At 49.5% G+C, this 18203-nt stretch overlaps 1 protein-coding gene across 4 annotated transcripts in view; it reads left to right on the top strand.

Moving 5' to 3' along the window:
- The first annotated feature begins 12611 nt into the window (after positions 1-12611).
- The window catches only part of CNNM4 (cyclin and CBS domain divalent metal cation transport mediator 4), a 43697-nt gene continuing 38105 nt past the window's right edge, over positions 12612-18203 (top strand). For 2 of the 4 annotated variants that reach the window (XM_036302243.1, XM_036302244.1), the window contains exon 1: positions 12612-14122. In XM_036302243.1, the coding sequence (XP_036158136.1) occupies positions 12721-14122 (1402 nt within the window). In that variant the 5' untranslated portion in view covers positions 12612-12720. The remainder of the gene's footprint in view (positions 14123-18203) is intronic. The other 2 variants (XM_036302241.1, XM_036302242.1) reach the window with 2 other exon arrangements.

The raw sequence follows: 18203 nt of genomic DNA, 5'->3' as shown, positions 1-18203 counted from the left end.
CGGTTTGGCTCAGTGGATGGAGCGTCGGCCTGCGGACTGAAGGGTCCCAGGTTTGATTCCAGTCAAGGGCATGTACCTTGGTTGCGGGCACATCCCCAGTGGGGAGTGTGCAGGAGGCAGCTGATCGATGTTTCTAACTCTCTATCCCTCTCCCTTCCTCTCTGTAAAAAATCAATAAAATATTAAAAGAGCCCTAGCTGGTTTGGCTCAGTGGATAGAGTGTTGGCCTGCGGACTAAAGGGTCCCAGGTTTGATTCCAGTCAAGGGCACATGCCTGGGTTGTGAGCATGATCCCCAGTAGGGGGCGTGCAGGAGGCAGCCAATCAGTGATTCTCTCTCATCATTGATGTTTCCATCTCTCTCTCCCTCTATCTTCCTCTCTGAAATCAATAAAAATATATTTTAAAAAAATATTAAAAGAAAAAAATAAAATAGTCTGGGGGAAATTGTGTGCGTGTTGGGGGGAGGGTGGGATAGATGAAAAAAGCAGGATGTTGATGGATGTTGAAGCAGGATTATGGGTATGTACAGAGTCCCTCCAACTCTGTAATAAACAGCTTTTAAAAATCTCCCTTGGAGATGATTAGGAAATACGCTGGGTATGCATTTATGTTGTTTTCTAAGTTTTCTCCAAGGAATGAAAGCTGTAATTAACTATAATCTAGTAAAGTTCATTGTGGCCCATCCAATACAGTGTTTTCATAACTAAAAAGAAAGAGTCTGCAATCTAGAGGAACGGGCAGGGGATAAAAATATTCCAGAGCATGTCATTTCTGTGCAAGGGACAGAGTATTTCTAAGTGTCCTGGGCTGGTTCTTCAAATCAAGCCTACTGCCCAACGCATTAGTAAAGATTTCCCACTTAACATCCTAGCTCTCTTAGCAGTTTAATTTCCCAATATATCAAGGAATTAGTATCAGTATATTACTTTATTGCTGATATTAGTATATTAATTAATAAATTAGCATTTGGGTTTATCACTCAGTTACTTGCTTAGTCAGTGTGACTTACCCTCCCCGATCTGTTTGCCCTTCAGGGAATTGATAAAAATCAATTCCTGAGGGCCAGATCTCCATCTGTGGTGACTGATGAAGTGGCAGAAGTCCCACCAATTAGGGACTGCCTCCAGGCATCCAGGTGCCTGCTTGTCACAGAGCTGGAGCATAAGGTTCACCAAGCATTGCAGGATGGGTGGGGAGGAGGGAGAAGAATTCCAGCACATTTGAGTTGGAATGCAAACATCTGACCTTTTGAGACCTGGCTCTTTTGTATGACCTTAGGCACATTATGTAATCTCTCTGAGCCTCAAATCTCCTCTCTGCAAATTGGAAGTGATGACACCTACCACACTGGATTGTTGCGAGCCATTCCGTGTAAGATTGTATAAGCAATGCACAGGCACACTGTGGACTCTGGAGAGTTCTATCCGTATCCAAATTACTACTGTTTGTACAGCTTTGTGAAGACTTGCCTGCTTGTGTTCTGCAATGTGTTTGGGAAAGTGGGTTTGGTCCCTTTGGAAGAAAGTACACATGTCAGAAGAGGTTTATTAAATAAAGTGGAAACCACTGGCTCACTTGAGGATATCACTCAGGGATCTGGGGTACAGAATAGACATGTATAATGTGCAAATCCTGTCACTGGGGTTTATAATTAGAAAAATGATAGCCCTGGCCAGGTGGCTCAGTTGGTTGGAGTGTCGTCTCGTACACCAAAAGTTTTCGGGTTTGATTCCTGGTCAGGGCATATACCTAGGTCAGGGGTTCGATCCCCAGTTGGGGTGCTTACGTTTCTCTCTCTTTCCTTCCCTCTCTCTCTAAAATTAATTTTTTAAAAATATCTTTGAGTGAGGATTAAAAAGAAATATGATAAACTATTGCTTTGAAGATCAAACAGCAAAGAAACGGCTTTGGTGGGTATAATCTTCCTCATTCGCCTTCTGCCTGTGGAAGATGAGCCGGTGGAGAAGCCCGAGCTCTCCAGGAGCTGGGTGGGCGGAGGAGTGCATGGGTGAGCTGACCTGCAGCTATGGCAGAAGCCAAGGGACAGTGTGCATGAGGTTGGAAATTTCCACTCTGGCAGCAGGCAGAGCCCATCACCTCAAGGAATGGCAAGCCCTTTAGGATGAGTGGAAGCCTTGGGGTCATAGGGAGGACACCTGGAGGCTCTCATGTCTACCTGGCCCCAAGTCCTGAGCCAACTTGATGACGGCTACTTCCAAATCGCAGATTGAGGGTTGTTGGCTCTGGAGGCAAGCCAGGAGGTCAAGGTTAGACTACGCATTAATTGGTAAAAACTGAAGATTAATGTGTAAGGAGCCTAATTGCAAAAAAGGTGGTTGTATTTCTTTAAATTGAATTCCATATGGTATTTCTTTAAACAACTGACTCATGCATAGCTGCTTTGTAATAAAGATTTCTATTTTATTTTATTTTATTTTATTTTATTAATCCTCACCAAGGGTATGTGTTTCCATTGCTTTTCAGAGAGAGAGGAAGGAAGGGAGGGAGGGAGAGAGAGAAAAACATCAATGTGAGATCTCTTATCGACTGTTGCCTCCAGCATGCTCTCTGACCCAACCTGGGGCAGGGAGCAAACTGGCAATTCAGGTACATGCCCTTGACAGGGAATGGAACGCATGACCCTTCATTGAACGTGCCAACACTCTAACCACTGACCCACACTGGCCAGGGGAAGATTTCTATTTTCTATCATGAAGACTTGTACAATGTCTCTTGGTTTCAACATTTCTCAGTGAAAATAACAACTTGGAATTCACTGCACAGAGACAGGTTTGGGTTTCAATTCTTGGCTTTGTTGAACTTGCCTAGTTGCATGACCTTGAAAAAGTTATTTAACCTCTTTGGGATCCAGTTTTTCTACCTGTAAAAAAGAGAGTTATAATAACACCTACCTCACAGAATGCTATGAATATTTAAAGGAAGAAAGATGTGGAAGGCATAGTGCCTGGTACATAGCACTCAATAAATTGGAGTTATTTTTTAAAAAAATGTATTTTATTGAATTTTTACAGAGAGGAAGGGAGAGGGATAGAGAGTTAGAAACATCCATGAGAGAGAAACATGGATCAGCTGCCTCCTGCACACCCCCCACTGGGGATGTGCCCGCAACCTGGGCATGTGCCCTTGACCGGAATCGAACCTGGGACCCTTCAGTCCACAGGCCGACGCTCTATCCACTGAGCCAAACTGGTCAGGGCTGGATTTATTTTTTTAAAGTATGTTTTTACTTATTTTAGAGAGAGAGAAGGGAGAGGGATAGAGAGATAGAAACATTGATGAGAGAGGAGCATCATTGATGGGCTGCCTCCTGCAAGCCCCCTACTGGTGATCGAGACGGCAACCCAGGCATGTGGCCTGAGTAGAAATTGTACCAGTGACCTCTTGGTTTATGGGTTGACTCTCAACCACTGAGCCACACTGCTGGGAAAATTGTAGCTATTTTTATTGTTATTTGGACTTCACTTCTGGATTACAATGGCAGCTTCTTAACTAGACTGTCCCCCATCCCATCTACCTAACATATTGCCAACAATTAACCTTCCAAAGTTTTAGTTTCCATCATATCACTTCCCCAAAAGAACCTTCTGTTCCTCTTTAATTAGATTAGAACTAAATGCCAATGTAAAACAAAAAGCAACAACAAAAAAAAACAGGCAAAATAAACAAACTCATAGATACAAACAGAATGGTAGTTACCAGAGGAGAACAGGGGTGGGGGAGGATGACGAAGGAAGGAGGGTCAGATAATAATGTGATGGAAGTAGACTAGACTTCGGGTGGTGCAATATACAGGTGTCATATTATAAAGTTGTACACATGAAATTTATGTAATGTGATTAACCAATGTTAGCCTGATAAACTTAATTAAAAATAATAAAATTACTTAAACATGTTTATATATTTAGAAAAAGATTAGCCCTGGCCGGTTTGGCTCAGTGGATAGAGCGCCAGCCTGTGGACTGAAGGGTCCCAGGTTCGATTCCGGTCAAGGGCACATGCCCAGGTTGCGGGCTCCATCCCTAGTAGAGGGTGTGCAGGAGGCAGCCGATCAATGATTCTCTCTCATCATTGATATTTCTATCTCTCTCTCCCTCTCCCTTCCTCTCTGAAATCAATAAAAATATATTTAAAAAGAAAAAGAAAAAGACTAAATCAGTTTGAAGGCCAATGTCATGACTATAGCTGTTACTTTATTTATTTTTTATTTAACATTTTTTTTATTGATTTCAGAGAGAGGAAGGGAGAGAGAGAGAGAGAGAAAGAGTTGGAAACATCAATGATGAGAGAGAATCATTGATCAGCTGCCTCCTGCAAGCCCCCTACTGGGGTTCGAGCCCACAACCCCAGGCATTTGCTTTGACCAGGAATCGAACCAGTCATGGGTCAAGGCTCAACCACTGACGCTCAACCACTGAGCCACAGTCAGGCTGTGGCTATTACTTTAAAAGAAACTGAGGGCTGCCGGGCCAGAGTGGCTCAGTTGGTTGGCCATCATCACGTGCGCCGAAAGGTTGCTGGTTCAATTCCTGGTCAGGGCATGTGCCTGGGTTTCGGGTTCAGTCCCTGGTTGGAACAAGTACAGAAGGCAACCAATTGATGTTTCTCACATTGATGCTTCTCTCTCTCTCTCCCTCTCCCTCTCTCTCTCTCTCCCTCTCTCTCTCTCTCTCCCTCTCTCTCTCTCTCCCTCTCTCTCTCAAAAAAGAAGCTGAGGGCCTCTGGAAGGTTTGATCAGAGCAAGTTTATAATCTAATTTATGTTTTTGTGGGTTTTTTTGTTTTGTTAATCCTCACTGAGGATATTTTTCCATTGATTTTAGAGAGAGTGGAAGGGAAGGGGAGAGACAGAGAGAAAGAAACATTGATGTGAGAGAGACACGTCAACTGGTTGCCTCTCACATGTGTCCTGGCCAGGCTGGGGATCTAGCCTGCAACTTTGGTACATGCCCTTGACCTGAATCAAACCCTGGACCCTTCAATCCTTGGGCCAATGCTCTAGCCACTGAGCCAAACCAGCTAGGGCAAATTTATGTTTTTAAAGTATCACTCTGGTTGCTGCCTTGAGAACAGATTGTAGGAGGGGAAGGGTGAAAGCAAGACAAGGTGTGTTGGGAATCCAAGTGAGAAAGGGGGGTGCCTGGGGGCCTGGGGGAGGCAAAAGGAGTGGAGAGGGGTAGTAACTGGATTTTAGATGTATTTTCAAGGTGCAGCCAACAGGATTTGCTAAAGGATCAGACAGTGGAATTAGAAAAAGAAAAGAATAAAGAATGACTTGAAGATTTTGGCTACAGCAACTGGAAAGATGGAATTGCCATATGCTGACAGAAGGGAATTATGAGCAATATGTTTTGGAGGGGGGGAAAATCAGTATTTTAATTTTGGTGATTTAATTTTAATGTATGTGTTTATTGGAAATCTAAGCAGAGAACAGGCCCTCTGACCCCAACTATCACCCCAGTAAGACCAAATATCCAACCTTTAAAAGAAACTGTTGGGGGCTCTAGCTGGTTTGGCTCCGTGGATAGAGCATCAGCCTACAGACTGCAGGGTCCCGGGTTCGATTCCAGTAAAAGGCAAGTACCTCAGTTGCAGGCTCCTCCCCAGCCTGGGCCCTGGTTGGGGCGCATGCAGGAGGCAGCCGATCAATGATTCTCTCTCATCATGGATGTTTCTATCTCTCTCTCCCTCTCCCTTCCTGTCTGAAATCAATAAACATACATTAAAGAAAAAAAAGAAACCGTTGGGGGTCTGGGTGGGGGAAGTTCATCAGCTGCTCAGTAGAGAGGATTTTCCCTCACCTCCTAAAATAGCCAGCGCCCAATGGACCCCAGTGATCCTGCCACCTGCTATTTATGCCCTTGTGTAGTCCCTCCCACAGTATATCAGTTTGGATCCATATGACCAAGAGAATATGGAAGACATGGAAATATGTATAAAAGCACAGGCTGGGCTCCTGATTGCCCACCCTTGGTCAGCTGTGGCCTGGGTGCTTTTCTCCAGGCCTGGTCAGTTGCCTATCCATCTAGAACCCATGGAAGTGGAGGTGGGACAGGTCCCCAGAAAGAAGGAAGGTAACCGTTGTCGGGAGAAGGGGACAGGAAGTGGAAGGAGGACAGCAGTTACTCACATCTGAGCTTGATCTTGCCTTTACCTTCCGCCCTTGGTTGCCCAGGAAGAATTATGCATAAAAGAATTTAAATTAGGATAGAATCTGATGATCTGATCCAGTGCCCTCATGTTAGAGATAAAATAAAGGCCCTGAAGCCTAGCCAGGTGAGCTGCTTGCGGGAGGCTCTCCAGGGATTTGGTGCCTTGGCAAATGTTGGAGCAAACCTGAGAATATCTCAACAGGCGGGGAAGACGATCTCAAAAGCTGTCTCCCTTTCTGGCTAGGTCTAGAGACAATGAGATTTGGGAGTCAGGAACCTGCCTAATTTCTGACCTGGGGTGATTTATTGCCTCATGTGGATGATGCCGGGCACTGTGGGTGTGGTGCCATTTACATGGAGAACATTCTAGCCCAGGCTTCCTCCAAAGGCAATTCCAGTGGACGTCATGAGCCACACATGGGACCTGTATTTTTCAAATTGTGGATCAGTCAATAAATCAATGTAATTGGGTCAAGATCAGATTTTTTTTTTTTAAGAAATAGGATAGAGCAGAAATTATATCAACATGGAAATATAGTCCATGAAAGAGTTTTCTCAGTTGTAATTTTGTAGAGAGAGCTACTGGCTAAATTGTTCCTCCTCATTTCCCACCCCTGTCCCCCAACAGTACTATTTCTACTCCCTTTTAAAGGGAGATCCAATTCATGCCACAAATGCAGATGGAATGCCGAGCTCCAATACAGAGATGACGAGGACACAGGTTTGGCCTTGAGGGACTCTCACTCCAGTCCAGAGCAGGGAAGAGAAAAAAAATGAAGAGGTAGACAGTGGAAGGGGGGGAGGGGGGGGAGGGTGAAGGCAGGCAGAATACCTTCCATTTTCTACTTTATACACTCTGTGTCATGTAAATTTGTTGTACAACTGAGCAATTTTAGAAGCCCAGTAAAAATATAAAAGTACACAAATAAATAAATGAATGAAATGTCATGTCATGTGAAATCTTGGCCCACGAGAAGGAAAAGAAAACAATTTTTAGGGAGAAGCTCTCAGACGTGGGCTCATTTAGTCCTTTCAATACAACTAGAAGAGTCTCTGGGTCCTCATTCTAAAAATGGAGGAATGCAAAGCCCTCAGAGGCAAACAAAGCGCATTACCCAATTCACCAGCTGGTGAGGGACAGGGCATGGCATGGCTGCTGTAGCATTTCTCCATTGGCCAACTAAGGAAAAGGGTCAGAAACTAGAGACACTGACTCCAAGAACTTTGTTCTTCAGCCTTTCTTTGTAAATACTAAACGTTTGTCATCCTGGGGGAAAAGGGGAGGGGGGGGGGGGCAGAAGGAAAAGCTTGCTGGGCGGCCAGTCTTGAGGACAGAGGGCGCTGCAGCACAGCAGGGAGGAAGGAGGCAGAAAGGAGAGACAGCCAGCGGAGCCCTGGTCCCTGGTGCGGGGTGGAGGGGCTTCTCAGGCCCTGTTCTGCCTGGGACTCCTCACAGGGACCTCGGTACCAACAGGGGCCTCCTAGCAGGCCTTGCCTTCCAGGCCATCAGGCGTCCCTCTCTCCCTTGCCAGCCTTGGCAGCCTGAGCCCTTTGTTGCCGTGAAAGGCCTCCTGCCGCACCTCCACCAGCTTTACCCACCCCCAGCCTCCCTTCTTCCTCATTCTCCTCCTCTGAGTTTCTCCCGCCACAGGAAGAGGAAGAGAAAAAAACAATCCCGGGGCTGGCATTCGACAGAGACACATTGGAGCTAAGGGAATGTGAGTGTCCTCTTAAAAATTTCGGCCCCATCATTTGTCATTGTCATGGCTACTGATCATGTTTATTGGGCTCTTGAACCAGGGCCAGGCATTATCTCATGAGCACTCAGGAATGTCCCAGAGTCCCAGGTCACACAGGCACTCCATGGCCCAGAACTGTGCCTGCCCCCCACGGTGGGGCATCCTGCCTCCTGTGGTCCTGCCCCACAGGAGAACAACCTGTGCTATGGCCACGGAAGTCTTGAAGCTGCCCAGTTAATATGCACTCTTCCTCCCTCGCTGCTCTGGGACCCTCCATGGCCTGGACCCTCTGACTGAATGTCTTCACCCCTCCTCTGACTCAGTGAAGTGCCTGCTCCAGGTGGAAACTGTGGCTCTGGGTCCTCGTGCTCTTATTACTGGGATGACCAGAGCTGGTACCACCCCAGCTGGCCCCAAGCTCACTTTGTGAAGGATGAGTGTGCCTCCCCTCCTGCGACAATTTAATGGTTTGCATGCGTCCTGTAAACGCTCAGGTTCACTGTAGATTATGGATGGCAGATGGACAGGCCACGGCAGGTGGTGACAGTGGCCCGAGCCTCACTCTGAGGTGTCCCATTGCTCCCATCCAGGTTCAGGGACCCCAGGACCCACAGCGTCCCCCGAGGGACTCTGCCCAGGCTCTGAGCTCTGACAGCAGACAGGCACTTCTCTGCCAGCATCTTCCCACCTTGGAGACGCAGAAATTAAAGATGGAGAAGAATCCAGGCCAGAAGGGCCACATCCCAGGGAGTGGAGATCCCGGGTGACAAGCCAGGACCTGTTCACCATCTGAACCTCAGCGTCAGCGCAACACCAGGTACAGAAGGGTTGATGGACCTTCGAGACTGTCTGCACAGGACCAGAGAGCAGCAGCCTCAACCATGCAAGTGTAGGCCTGCTGCCACGGGGCCTAACTGGAGAGAACCTGTCAGATCCAAGATCTCCCCAATAGAGTGCTCCGACGCTCAGGGGTCAGGTATCAGGACCCCGCTGAGAGAGAGACCCCCAAACTTCTTACTTGCAAATGGCGGCAACTCAGATGAGTGAGGGCTTCCACCTGGAGGCAGAGAACCGGGTCTGCCCCCAGAGGAGTGAGGCTTCTCATTTGCTGGTTACATTCTGCCTCTTCCACAGCCTGGTTCAGAGGAGCCACACACGCTTCCAGGCGTCCTGCCTCTTCCTGTTAGTAGGTCTCCGTCTCCATGTTGTCCTCACCGTTCTGTGGAAGGTTTTTCAACTCTGCAGGTGTGGAAGGTTAAATGACCTAACCAGGAACACAGGCTGACTGTCAGTAAGTGCATTTGAACTCGTCTGGGCCTCCAGGACCTGCTGTGACACCGCTTCACACTGCATTTCTCTTTTACCGAGGGAGTCTCTGCTAGATCAAAGGCGCTGGGAGGGCAAAGAGAAATCTCATTTCTTTGCTTCATTGGTTCTGCCCTATTCATTAACCTCAGATATGGATATAATCGTGCATGGGTGTATTTATTTATTTATTTTTTTAAATCCTCACCCGAGGATGTTTTTCCATTGATTTTCAGGAGAGTAGAAGACAGAGGGAAAGACAGAAAGAAACATTGATGTGAGAGAAACACATCCATTGGTTGCCTCCTGCACAAGCCCCAACCAGGGCAGTGAGGGGGCGGGGCTTGGGGGGGTGTGGGCAAGGGTGGAGCCTGTAATCAAGTCTGTGCCCTTGACTTGAATTAAACCTGGGACCTTTGGTTCCCAAGCCGATGCCCTATCCACTGAGCCAAACCAGCTAGGGCCATGGGTGTATTTAAATGAACTTTAGCAAAGACTGATTTTTCCTACCAGACCCTCACCACTCAATTATCTCAAAAGCTTATATTTTCCTTTCCTTTGTTGGCTTCCGTCACTGGACTCAGTGCATATGTACAGAGTCTCTGAGTACAGACAGTCTGAAAAGAGCAAAATAAAAATAGCCAATTGGTCGATAATTGAATGGGAAAGTGCCAAGGGGATAGCACTGGTCCTAAAGCCAGCTGGGAAGAGATGAGGTGGGGTGGGCGGTAGCCTCCCTGAGAGCTGGGCTTACTCTGAGGTAAGCCCATGCAGGTGGCTCCTCCTGGCCAGGCAGATGGAAGGAACAGTGGGTCAAGGGTCCTGCTTTCTGCTTTTATTCTGTGTTGGCCAGTGCCCATCCTGAGGCTCCTGTTCCTGGAAACCTGACACTCACTGTGGAATATAAAGTGAGGCCCGAGGTGCATGGGACTGCTCCACGCTGGCCAATATGCACGCCCTCTGCCATCAATTAATTGAATCAGGACTCCACTATCAGGACACCTCTCAATAGCCTGTAGGACTGTTTAGACTCTTTCAGGCTGGTATTGATTGTTGCTTTTTTTGGCAAATAGTATACTAAAACAAAAATAAACACAAGGGTTTGCGCAGGCACAGAGGAAAGTGGATTCTGTGTCTCCACGGCTGCGAAAAAAAACTTGCTCTGAGACCCAGTGGGCAAATTGGCAACAGATGCTTCCTTCAGTGCACTTCTGCAGTTATTATAAGGATATTTGTCTGTCTTCTTGTCCCTAATAGGGCAGAAGCCACTCTCTTCCCCATACTCCTTGAGTGCTCAATTCATAGTTGCCGGCTGCTACCAAGGCAGGGCTGTCCAGGAAGCAGTCATTTAGGGCTAGGCGAGGCCTGGTGCTCGCCTCTCAGCTTCAGTTTCCACATGCAACTGCCCCAGCTGGCCAGTCACCACCCCAATTTGGGGTTATGGGTTTGGTCCCGGAAGGACAGGCAGCAACAACAACAACTACACAGCCAAAGAAACTTCACAGAGATGTCCTGCAGTTCTGGGTGCCTAGGCCAGGTGTTCCCACCGTTAGTGGAGTGGTTCTGCATGATCATTTAACCCTCATTTCACAGATGTAGAAACTAGGGCTGAGAGACATCAGCTTGCCTTACCAAAGTTACACAACTCTGCTGTTCAGATGATGGTTTGGAAGGACCCAACTTTGTGCCTAGACTCAAGCTCTTCATGTGTAATACGGAAATAATGACATCACCCCTTAGGTAAGAATGTTATATATATGATTACTTGTTTATTGCTTGTTTTCTACTCTAACTGTAAACTCCAGTGGGCAGGGACTTTGGCTTATTCATGCTATGTTGTCAGAGCCTAGAACAGGGGTGGGCAACCCCTGGCATGTGTGCCAAACATGGCACGCCAGTAACTTTTGCTGGCACGCAAAACCCTCTCTTATAATCTTCCATTTACAATTGTGAATCTTTGTTCTCAGTGATGAATTTTGTTAAGTCTCGTAATAGGAGTAGCCTGACGGAAGAAAGTAGTAGCTCGTGCATATCTCTGAAGGTCACGAAATATAAACCTGATGTAAAATCTCTGTTATCAGTGATGCAGCAGCAAAAGTCCCACTGATAATATCAAACGGAGTCATAAAGTTTTCTGTCAGACTATCAGTGTACATGTATACATTAAAAAATAAATGTATTTTTCATCATCATAGACTGTTTTTGTCGCTCGAATGAATTTTATTATTTCTTCAAGGTTCTTCACATACGCACACCTTGATATCAAGTAGGCGTAACAAGTTCTCAAAAAATTAGGGTTGGCACGCAGAAGAATTTTGAGTCAGAGATTTTGCTGGTTTTGGCACGCACTCACAAAAAGGTTGCCCACCCCTGGCCTAGAACGAGTGCCTGGCACACAGTAGATGCTCCATGTTTGTGTTATAAATGGAAATGACGTGAAATCAGCCCAGGCCAGACACTGGCCCTTCTATCTGCAGGTACATTCTATAGCCCAGCGGTTCTCAACCTGTGCAACGGGACCCCTTTTGGGGGTTGAACGACCCTTTCACAGGGGTCGCCTAAGATCATTGGAAAACACATATATAATTACATATTGTTTTTGTGATTAATCACTATGCTCTAATTATGTTCAATTTGTAACAATAAAATTGGGGGTCACCACAATATGAGGAACTGTATTAAAGGGTCGCGGCATTAGGAAGGTTGAGAACCACTGCTATAGTCTCATTTCCCGACTTCCCCTCCACCCGGGGCAGCCACAGACCCAAGGAAGCCTGGAGCTGGGGCTGGGGCAAACTACTGCTGAGCTTAGGGGAAGGCCAGCAAAGCCCTGGAGTGCGAGGCCAGAACAGTTTGCAAGAGGCTGACTGCGGGGCCCTGGTCTTGACTTCTCCAGGCTTAAGCCCTCTGGTTCCCCTTTTCTTTTTTTCTGGGCAGAGCACAGCGCCGTGCGGTTCCGCAGAGAAGACCCCCGCCAAGAGTTGCCGAGTTCTGGGGAAGGGGCAGGGGAGGCAGACCCGGCAGACGCCAAGCCCTGCCGGCCGCGGAGTAAGGAGGTGCCGCCAAGAGAGCAGGTCGCAGCTGAGGTGGCCGGGGGCCCGTGCGGATGCGGCTCGGACGTAGGGGGCGGAGGGGAGGCGGAGGGGAGGCTGGCAGAGGAGAAGGGGGAGGAGGGGAGATGGGCGGGGCCAAGGGACGTCAGAAGGGCGTGAGGGGCGGGGCGGAGAACGGGGCGTGGCCCGCGCGCGGCTCCCGCGCTCCGGCTCCGCTCCAACTCGAGCGCCGGACCGTCTCTTAAGCGTGGGCGCCGAGGCGCGCTCCGGGGGCGGGGACTCCCATGCAAATGAGAGGCGTGGGCCGGAGGGGCGGAGCGGGCGGGGCGCTGGCCTGACGTCAGGCCGGCGGCCCGGGCAGTTGGCTCGGCGACGGCGAAGCGGCAGGAACGACAGCGCGAGCGGGCCGCGCGGCGGGGCACGGGGTGCGGCGGCGGCCGAGCCGGAGCAACATGGCGCCGGCGGGCGGGGGAGGGCGCCCGGGCGGCGGGCCGGCCCGAGGGCGCCTCCTCCTGGTGGCGCTGGTGCTGCCGGTGCTGCTGTGGGCGCGGGGGGTCCGGGGCCAGGGAGACCCCCAGCGGAGCACGATCCTTGGCATGCGACTGGCGAGCTGCGACAAGCCGTGTGGGATGAACCCGGATGGCATCATCTTTGTGTCCGAGGGCAGCACGGTGAACCTGAGGCTGTATGGCCACAGGCTGGGCTCCATCTCCAGCAACCTGATCTCCTTCACGGAGGTGGACAACTCCGAGGCCTTCCACAACTCCACCCACTGCCCCGAGCTCACCAAGGACCTGGTCGTCCAGCAGCTGGTCAACGTGAGCCGCGGGAACACGTCCGGGATGCTGGTGGTGTTCACCAAGTTCCTGCGGAGGAGCGAGAACATGAAGCTGTACGCGCTGTGCACCCGGGCCAGCGTGGACGGGCCGTGGCAGAAGTGGACCGATAAGGACTCGCTGCTCTTCATGGTGGAGGAGGCCGGGAGGTTCCTGCCCCTCTGGCTGCACATACTTATCATTTTGGTGCTGTTAGTGCTGTCGGGCATCTTCTCTGGCCTCAATCTGGGGTTGATGGCCCTGGACCCCATGGAACTGCGCATCGTCCAGAACTGTGGCACGGAGAAGGAGCGGCGCTATGCTCGCAAGATCGAGCCTATCCGTCGCAAAGGCAACTACCTGCTCTGCTCGCTACTCCTGGGAAATGTGCTGGTCAACACCTCTCTCACTATCCTTCTGGACAACCTCATCGGGTCCGGGCTCATGGCCGTGGCCTCCTCCACGATCGGCATTGTCATCTTTGGAGAGATCTTACCTCAGGCCCTGTGCTCCCGGCACGGACTGGCTGTGGGTGCCAACACGATCGTTCTCACCAAATTCTTTATGCTACTCACTTTCCCTCTCAGCTTCCCCATCAGCAAGCTCCTAGACTTTTTTCTGGGCCAGGAGATTCACACCGTTTACAATCGGGAGAAACTGATGGAGATGTTGAAGGTGACAGAGCCCTATAATGACCTCGTGAAGGAGGAACTAAATATGATTCAGGGGGCCCTGGAACTACGGACCAAAACCGTGGAGGACATCATGACCCAGCTCCATGACTGCTTCATGATCCGCAGCGATGCCATCCTGGACTTCAACACGATGTCCGAGATTATGGAGAGTGGCTATACCCGCATCCCCGTGTTTGAGGACGAGCAGTCCAATATTGTAGATATTCTCTATGTCAAAGACTTGGCCTTCGTGGACCCCGATGACTGCACCCCCCTCAAGACCATCACCCGCTTCTACAACCACCCCGTGCACTTTGTCTTCCATGACACCAAGCTGGATGCCATGCTGGAGGAGTTCAAGAAAGGTAAGGCCTGAGCCGCTCTCCCAGCTAACTTTGGTCACTCCGCCCTGGTCTGCTCCTTTTGTGGGACTCTGCCCCTTTGCCCCTCTCACTTTCTAGGTCTCTGGGATGAATGGTATTTGGGGCAGCAAAACAGTTAAGCATCTGCTGTCTGCCAGGTCCTGTGTTTTGCTTCAGCTGAATCAAAGCTGAATAAGACTCTTGCTCATTTGGAGGATGGAGCGAGACCTCAGGGAGCTCTCAAGCACGACAGATGAAGGCAGTTGCCTTAAGGGGGCCAGCACCAGGGCACAGAGATTAGGTCGGGAGCATGCAAGTCTGACTGGGGTAGGGTGGGGTGGGGAAGGGGCTGGGGAACTAGAAAAACCTTCACAAGGGAGGGAGTGTATGAGGAGAGCCTTAAAAGGTGGGGAGACTTGGTACCTGAGGTAGAGAGAACCCCAGGAGCAGAGAACCCAAGTTGTGGGGGAAAGGATGCACTTGTGGCCCAGCAGGTGGTCCTGATCAGTGAGGATACAGGCTCCGCTGATGAGGGTCAGCAGGGGAGAGGCTGAGGCATCAGGGGCCTGAAGGTCAGGATGGGAAGTTTGCTAGGAGCTGGGAGCTAAGGACGGTTTGTGAGCAGGGGAATGACATCACTGGAGCTCCTAGCCCACAGGAGTTGATCGGGAGCTCAGAACAGTAGTGCTTTCGACTCTTCAGCAGAAGCAAGCAGGTTAAGTTTTGGTTATTGTTCTCCCTTTCCCTGGCATCAAACCTAAGCTTCCCTCCTGTGGGCTGCTGGAATCTTCAGCTGGCCTTGCGTCCCCTGTGTTTTTCTTCCTCACATGGGTTCTTGACCTGTTCTCAGGTTGTCAGAGAGGCACTTGGAGGGTTTACACACCAGCCTCAAAGCTCAGCAAACTTTCCTTCTTCCAGCAAACTTTCCTCCCACCTCTGCCACTCCAAGCCCTCAGTGGTGGTAAACAAGCCAATTATGGAGTAAAACCCTCCTAGGCCACAGGGAATGAGGAGGCAGAAAGGAAAGCTCTTTGTGAAGGAATGGAGAGGGGAGGAGCTCATCCTAAACCCAGGACTTTGCTTGTTTCCCATAGATAGGGCTCCCTCTGGCTAAGCTCCCCATGCCACCTAGGGCCAGGGGCAACTTCTGAGCAAGCCCCAGACCCTTGTCAGTTCATTTCTGGAGCAGAGTGCAGGGGAGCCTGGAACTGGCTGGATGGGTGGGATAGGGAGGAGCTGGCCTGGCCAAGTTTGGTCTGAAAGATGCTCGGGTCACTCTAGGGTGGGGGGTTGGTACCCAGTCTTTTCCAGTTTGGCAGACTGCATCTCAGCAGCAGAGCTAGGGGGGACTGGAGTAATGTAAGCCCCAGTGGAGACTGCAGAGGGATGGACCAGAGGCACAGAGGTGGCTGGTGATGATGGCACCACCTCCCTGGAGCTTTGGGGTGCAGACCCTGGAACCTGTTTCTTACAGGTCCCCGAGCCTGGGTCAGAGGCACTTGGAGGGTTTACACATCAGCCTCAAAGCTCAGGGCACACGCCCCTCTACACCCACCCTGCAGACCCTTGGCCCTGAGGACTTCTCCGGTGTCCTTGATGAGGAGCCTGGTGAGAACTCGCTATGGAGGCTTACTCCTGGTCTTCGGGACTGTTGCTGGTGGCCCACCCACAGCAATCAGTCAGATTGTTGCAGCCAGAATGGATGATCAGCAGATCAGTAGAGCTAAACTCTCACATGTTGGGAGCTTCCTGAATCTTAGCAGGGCCATCTTTGGACTCTTGTAAAAAATAAAAATAAATTAAAAGGCCACTTCACATCTCTCAGGCCCGAGCTCTATTGAGCAGATCTCTTCAGATACTGTCTCTCCTCCTAACAGAAGGGGGTTGATAATTCTGTGGAAACACAGGCGCAGTCTGCCCAGTGCAGCACCAAGTCCTGAAGATGTGGGTGTGACAGGATGGTCACCCCAATGAACACCCTTGGGCTTCACACTATCACTTCCCCGTTTCTAGTCTTAACTCACTGCTACGCTATTCCTCCCTCCTCCTCCCAGTATGGCCTTTTCCAGATCTTTCCATCTGACATCTACCTTTTCAGTCTGAGGCCATCTAGGACATGGCAAACATTAGTGTACACCTGCTACCTAAGAGATTTTCTTTACCAATTTGGTGTTTGGAAGGTTTCTTTTTTAGCTAAGAAAAACAAGTGGAAAAAGAAAAAGAAAAAAACAAGTGAGTTGGGATGCCTGTGCTTCAGTGGGCCTTGAGCACCTCCTAGTTGGGTAGGCTCTGAGCTCCAGCTGAGTCTTCTAAGTTAATATTGACTCCTTGTTCCCAGCATTATAAGCTTCTTGAGGGTAGTGATTCTGCCCTATTCGTGTTCTCACCACTCAGTGCCTGGCAAAGAGAGGAGCAGTAAGTGCTTGTTACACAATGAATGAATGAATGAATGAATGAACGAATGAACAAACAACAAATGAACGGATGACTGACTGGCAAGCCCTACTGGCATTCCTGCTGTTCCTGGAACATACCATGACGCCCCCAGCCTGGGCCTTTGCCCTAACTGTTCCTCGGCTGGAATGTTCTTCCCTGGATGCCTCACTCTCTCCCCTTACTTATGTCTGCTTCAGCTTCACCTTCATGAGGCCTTCCTGCTTCCTGATCTCCCCATCCTGTGCTTAATTTTCTTTTCTCATAGCACATATGACTTTCTAATAGCCATGTAGTTTATGAATTTACTGTGTTGTTTATTGTCGTCTCCTCTCATTATAATAAAGTTCCAAAGGCAGGGCGCTCTGTTTTGCTCGCTGTTGTGTCCCTAGCCCCTGGGGTGGTTCTTGGCACAGAGCAGACCTCAATAAAAAGCCATTGAGTGAATGAATGACTTGTCAGGATTGAGAGAGAGAGAGAGTTATCCCATTTCAGTCATGTTAGGATTTTGAGGGGCTGACAAGGGATAAAGAAAAATGGGTGCTTGACTTTCCCAGCTGCACCAAGAAAGACCGGAGGAGCTCCTGCGATGCATGTGTCTTCATGGTTTGGGTCAGAGGCTGAGGTCTTGAGTGTGACACATGGTTCCCCTTCCCCATGCCTCAGTTGCTCTGTAAGTGGTCTTTGACCATCAGGAATTTACATAGCTTCACGCATTAATATTAATGAGTCACCAATATGCTCCTGCACACTGAGAGACAGGCATGGGATCTGGGCTTCCCCTAGACAAGGCAAGGAGCTTCTAGCTGCTTCTGCCTCTCAAACCAAGGCAGTTATCATTAGATCTTTATTGAGCCCATCTGCGTGCCAGACACAGTGCTAGGTGTTGCAGGGCCAGAGGAGTAGATCCTCTAGTTCAGTGTTCTCAGCCTTGGCTGAACATTAGAATCACCTGGGAATCTTTTTAAAATCCTGATTTCTGGGTCTCATCCTCCAGAAATTTCATGAGGCCCAGAAATCAGGATTTTAAAAAGATTCCCAGGTGATTCTAATGTGCAGCCAAGGTTGAGAACCACTGCTCTAGTTGGTGAGAGCTGTTAGGACACTAAGAATGGCTGGTACGATTTGAACTTTGGCCCTTGCACTTAAACCTCACCTAGAACTGTTTGCAGTACGGGTGTTGTGGTTGAGTTTGTCTATAGCTGGAAATCTTAGAATAAAAGCTCCCTGGACTATTCCTGGGCCCGGCTGCATTTTTCCTGCCCACAAATGCGCCCGCAGGCTCTGATGGAAAGTATGAATGAACTCTCCAGAAGGAGGTCCAGAGGTCAGGAGCACAAGCCCCGAGCTGGAGCTACCTTCCAGCTTGCCACTGTGCCCCTCCCTCTGTGACACTCCTGCCCCTCCTAGGCACTTAGCTCCGCTTTAGTCAGCCTATCTTTCCCCACCCAATTTATAACCTTCCAGCCCCTGTAAAGAGCTGCGTTTAAGCTTCATCCAGCTCGGTCACTGACCCAGGAGGTGACCTTGGATCGATCAGGCTCCTCTTAGCGATTTCGTGGGTTATATGTTGGAGGGAAAACTAGAAGTATTTTCATCAAAACTCCTCCCATATTTCCATGTATGCCACATCACCTTGCCCCCACCTACT

This window comes from Myotis myotis, unplaced genomic scaffold, assembly GCF_014108235.1.
Source record: "Myotis myotis isolate mMyoMyo1 unplaced genomic scaffold, mMyoMyo1.p scaffold_m19_p_30, whole genome shotgun sequence".
NCBI classification, from domain to species: Eukaryota; Metazoa; Chordata; class Mammalia; order Chiroptera; family Vespertilionidae; genus Myotis; species Myotis myotis.
This window is presented reverse-complemented; position numbering and strand designations above follow the sequence as displayed.